The sequence below is a fragment of the Anneissia japonica genome, unplaced genomic scaffold (genome assembly GCF_011630105.1).
Source record: "Anneissia japonica isolate Jap-2015-1 unplaced genomic scaffold, ASM1163010v1 scaffold1239_len605302_cov174, whole genome shotgun sequence".
Lineage (NCBI taxonomy): Eukaryota > Metazoa > Echinodermata > Crinoidea > Comatulida > Comatulidae > Anneissia > Anneissia japonica.
The window spans coordinates 337,726-343,206 of NW_022748776.1; the positions used below are offsets into that span (position 1 = coordinate 337,726).

A 5,481-nucleotide genomic window follows, 5' to 3' on the forward strand; every position below is an offset into this window, starting at 1 on the left:
ATAAGGGTTAAGAAAGAGATATCTAAATTGGAAGGGTGTCACAAGAAATAAGGGGTGGTTACCTTCACAAACATTTGATTGGAATTTACATTAAGCTATGTCCACACTATCAATTTTTCTTTGATAAAACTGTTGTATGCCCATATATAGTCATGATGTGCCTATATATGGTCATGATGTGCCTATATATGGTCATGATGTGATGTCAACATGACCATATAGAGGCATGTCACATGTTTTTGTCAAATAAAATTTAATAGTCATTACAAGGCTTTAGTATCTTTGGTTCTTCCGTTAAGGTGAAGGAATCCATAAACATAGATATTACATGCAAAGATATAATATTGCTGCATCTCCCAAAGTCAAATATCTTGGTCTAGAATTAGATAACACACTTTCTGCAGACACTATTGTTGACAGTATTGTAACAAAAGTCAATGTCAGGTTAAAATTTTTGTATAGGCAAGTTAAGTGTTTTAATAGCAAGGTAAAGAAAGTCATTCGTTCTGCCTTCATACTCTGCATATTTGATTATTCTGTTTCATCGTGGTATTGTGGAATTTCATCTGGCCTGAAGAAAAAGCTACAGATAGCTACAGCTACAAAAGCTACAGATAGCGCAAAAAAACTATTAGATTTTTTTTTAAGCGAAGGCCCCAGATACCATATCAATGCTAATGATTATGTTAGTATTGGTATTCTGAACATTGCCTCTAGAGCTTCTCAATTAAGACTCAACCATATGTTTAAAATTTTTAATGGTTCCTGCCCTGAATATTTAAATGACAATTTCACCAAATTATCCGATCTTCATCGTCACACTACAAGGGGCAGTATTTTTAACTTTCACGTTCCAAAGACCAAAGGCAAAATCACTTCTACTTTCTTTTATTCCGGAATCCATAATTGGAACAGTCTGCCTGATGTAATAAAAGCAATTTCAAATTACAACACATTCAAAATTCGAGTTAAGGAGCATCTCATGTCATGTCTACCCTCACTAATCGGTTAATAAATTAATAATAACTATTTTAACTGCATAAGATCTCGGTTTTTGCCTATGTTCTCTGGAATATTTTATTCTTGCTTGTTGATTTTTAACTCATTTTTCATGTCTATTTTTAGTGTTGTCTATTTTTTGTATTTGGGGACCCCTCTGGAAATAAATCTTGTGTTGAGATTTAGAGGGTTATCCTAGATATCAACAATGATGACTTGCTTGTTTTTTCTTCTTTTTTTTCCTGTTTATTGTTGTTCCGATTTTGTGATGTTTTTCTGTTGATATCGAATAAACCAATTCAAATCAAATCAAAGTATCAGAAACAACCAGGTTTTCTCCTAAAGCCATTTGTGTATCTTCAGATTTTTTAATATTTTGATATTCTGTTTGTATTTGTTAAAGAATAAAGACACGGAGAAGACATCATTATTGAGATGTCGAAAGAAGAAGTATGATTCAACTGAAGCCAGGGTAACATGTACAGGTAATGTTTGTGTTTAGCATGAATCAGTGGATAGGTGGTACTATGCCTTGCCCTCTAATCCCAGAGCCCTGGATATAATTTTGGCCAACTGCACAGAATTTCTTTAAAATCAAAAACTACACATATAAGCATATTTTAACCCTTTCCAGTCTACCCCATTACCATTGCCTGAGGCTGTACCAAAGCTGAAAAATGACATCATCTACACTAAATGTCGGGTTTTTACTGAGCACAGACATTTTATTTGGTCTGAATACAGGAGGCCCTCTACAGAAATACTCCTAGATCACTCCCAAAAAATCCTATAGAGGGCAGCCTAGCTATAAAATAATTATCAAGAAATCTATGCAGGGCGTACGTATGAAGCCCCTCGCTATGAACTATGGTCAAAGAGGGCGTCGTCGCGACGGCATACGACTGGAAGGGGTTTATTTATTTATTTTAGGTACAGTCCAAGCATATGCCAAGCAGCGAACTTAATCATTTTTCTAAGTGGCAAATTCATGCACAAAACAAGCATATAGGTGTTACACACAAGATGCTCTATATCCCCGGTATTCGACCCCTGTCCTGCGGACCAACTCCGGCCCGCCAAAGATTTTGATCCAGCCCGCCCAACATTGCTAAAAAAATTTTTTTTTTCCGGCCGATTTTTAGAAAAAGTTTTTTGTTCGTAGAAACACTACCTAGGCATCCCTACTCTAGCATTGTTTACAAGCTATTCAATTTAATTAAATTTCTTCAAATTTTTTTTTCCCTTTATGATCTTTAATGGTCCATAATTGTGACTAGCTCTGGCAAAACCTGCCATTTGTTGCAATTTCTAATTTTGCGCAAGCACCCAAAACGTTAAAGAATTTTGAAATTTTTCATGTTTTTTGCATTTTATAAAAGATGTTGAAGAACATTTCTGCAAAATTATATCAATCACTAAATCTAACTGAAAAATATATTATATAATTATTTTTGAAATACAGATCTTATTATAAACTAATGATTTTGAAATCTTTGGAAGCTGTTTTCTCAAAACCTATATGGCTGATATCCAATGAATTAAATATTCATAACTTTGCTAATACAACCAATTTCCATCAAGTAAACAACACTGTTTTAAAGAAGAAATGATGCAAAACTCAATTTTGAATTTTCTTACAAATGGCTGGTTTTGTCAGAGCCAGTCACAATTGTATATGAAGCTGATCATCTTTGATTTTTTATTCTCTATAGCCAGTGCCATTTTAAAAAGCTTTGAGAGTGAAGAACACTTGATATTATTGAGCCTTGTGGAATAGATTTTTTACTAGTAAGATGTTTTATATACAAACTAAGGTTTTTGATAATATATTTTAATTCAATTTCAGGTTTAGATTGTTGGATATGTTATGATGCAGAAAGTACTACCAGCGGTCCTTTAATACAGCCATGCAACTGTAAAGGGGATGTTGCATATGTGCATCATGAATGCTTAAGGAGGTGGTTAGTTGAGGTAAGAAATTACCCCTCTATAGTTTTGAAAGATTAATTATGGTTCCTTTACATACTTTCTAACTGAATTAAGCTTTTATAATATTTGGCAAAGACAAGCCAAACCAGTCACTTGTCACAAATCCTGTTTCAGAGATAATGGCCAAAACATGCTGGTATGTCAAAATTTTTGAAATCTATTTTATTACACTAAACCATGACTAAACTAACCTTTATATATCTATATATCATGCTATGCTGTTATTGTCCCCATTTTCAATGTTAAAACAACAATTTTTAACGATTTAGTAATAGTTGCTGCCTGAGAAATTGCCTAAAATCATAAACTTTAAAGGCTGATTTCTCAAATATTGTTCTTTAAACAGCTGTATGTTTAAATTTCTGTAACTTCATAACGAAATGTCAGATTTGAATGATTCTTTCACCATTTTATAGCTCTCATTTTACAGTTTAACCCTGTATTAATTACTAAAAATTGATTTTTGTGATGAGTGACTGGTTTGGCTTGTCTTTGCGACATATAGTATACTGTATTATCTATACTGTATTGTGTGTGGTGGGCGTTAAGTCAATTTGTCTGAACTTGTGTAATGTACAGTATTTATAACTAGGGCAGTCACTCAATATTCTTGTGCCTGAATACCAAATAATACACAGGGTGTGTATGGGCGATTCCATTATTTTTTTTTATGGCCAAGAGTAATTAAAAAATTGAATTTCTTTGACCTTCAACTTGTCCTTTCTTCCAAAAATTTTCAGATTATTTTGTACAATTCCAGTAAATTTTATGATGATCCGTATCTTAGTTTTTGAGAAATCTTGCTAACAGGCAGCAGTGAATACATACCCTTCTTGGCAGAGGTGATAATATGTTGTCTTGCATATCATACAGCATTCAATTTACTTGCCTTCTTTCCTTCCCTCATTTTGATCAACTTATTAATATTCGATTACTGTATTTGGAATATGGGTTTTTTTTCTTCACATGATTATTTATTATTTTCATGGTAGACTATGGAAAATGAAGATTCAAAGAAGTGCAAAGTGTGTAAAGAAGAGGTAAATATAAATTACTGATTTGTCTGTTTTTCTACAAACATAATATATATTGTCATCAAACACAGGAAAACCCCAGGTAGGCGGTGGGGGCTATGTTACATTTTGATTGGACAGTTATTTACAGATATTAAATTTTTAATGGATGATAGGTATTATTTCTAAGTATTATTACATATTGAATACAATAAATATTATTTTTCAAGTATACAGTAGTTACATTTTGATTGGACAATAACCATTTCTCATTACAGTACATTCTAAAAGATGGTAAAGTGCACTTTCTACAAGGTTTCCAGAGGAAGCATGCAATCTTGTCAAGTTTGACGGTGTTACTGATGATGCTGTGTCCCATATGTCTTGTGCTTATTTTCCGCCAGTACCCATCCTCCCCTTTGAATGTTGTCAGTATTGGCACATGCATTCTTATTGAAATGTCATGTCTGAGGTAAGTTGATGTTACACAGAATCCTCTTGCAACATCTGGGTTCGAACCCAAATAAGTTTAGTCTACCAACTGAGGCCGTGCTGTTGTATTCCCCTGAATATTTTCATTAGGACACTTTATTATCAACATATTGCGTTTAAATGCACATAGTAAATTGCACATTAAATGAGGGCAGTACAACGAGGAAAGCTGATGCTCTGTAACCAAGCCTCTTTATGATGCTTAGTTTGTGGAGAGTTGATCATTGTGGACCCTTAAACTCTATAAAGTTTCTTTATAGGGCGTCAGAGTTAGTCAGGGGTGGCGTCAGTATAAAGTAAATCTGAACCCTTATGCTCTATAACCAAGTCTCTGTGAGGTTTGGGATTTTGTGTTGTGTTTGGTTTCTAGGAATAGAACAATATCTTTTACAGCTCAACTTCTCAGTGTACATTTTGTAACAGAAATATTCAATTTGATTGCAGGTATCTGGGTTTCAGTTTCACAACAGCCTACAACAGAGCTAAAGTTGCATCATTGAGTATTATTGGTAAGCCAGTGCCAATCTCACATCAGGCATACCAGACAGATGGTAGTGTGTCAGACAGCGCCGTACATCCTGAGATAAAAGCAGGTCCCGGGCCTGATATTTCTGCATGTCCAGATGTAGAAGTTGACCCAAAGATCGTACCTAGAAGCAGAACTATAAGCGAGACAGTAACGAGTGAAGAATCTGATATTGCAGCATGTCCAGATGTAGCTGTAGGCCCAGAGATTGTACCTAGGAGCCGGACTTTTAGTGAGGTGACAGTACATGCTGAAAGCATCTAGTTAGTTCCAATAGTGTACATTATATTTTCGTGTAGAAAAACTTTTCTCTTTTGAATTGAATATTTATTACCTTAAAAAAAGTTGAAATTATCTTTGATTACATACATAAGCAAGAACACTAGTGCATAGTACAGCAAATCCAAAAATACAAGAACTCTATCTAATGTCTTTATTCTATATACTCTACTCTACATAATA

The 5,481-nt window shown here is 34.0% G+C and overlaps 1 protein-coding gene across 1 annotated transcript in view; it reads left to right on the plus strand.

Moving 5' to 3' along the window:
* LOC117120947 overlaps positions 1–5,475 on the plus strand; it is a 31,453-nt gene extending 25,978 nt beyond the window's left edge. The window contains exons 10-14 of the mRNA XM_033266043.1: positions 1,403–1,484; positions 2,846–2,970; positions 3,981–4,028; positions 4,280–4,473; positions 4,938–5,475. Of these exons, the coding sequence (XP_033121934.1) occupies positions 1,403–1,484; positions 2,846–2,970; positions 3,981–4,028; positions 4,280–4,473; positions 4,938–5,283 (795 nt within the window). The 3' untranslated portion in view covers positions 5,284–5,475. The remainder of the gene's footprint in view (positions 1–1,402; positions 1,485–2,845; positions 2,971–3,980; positions 4,029–4,279; positions 4,474–4,937) is intronic.
* Positions 5,476–5,481: the final 6 nt, after the last annotated feature.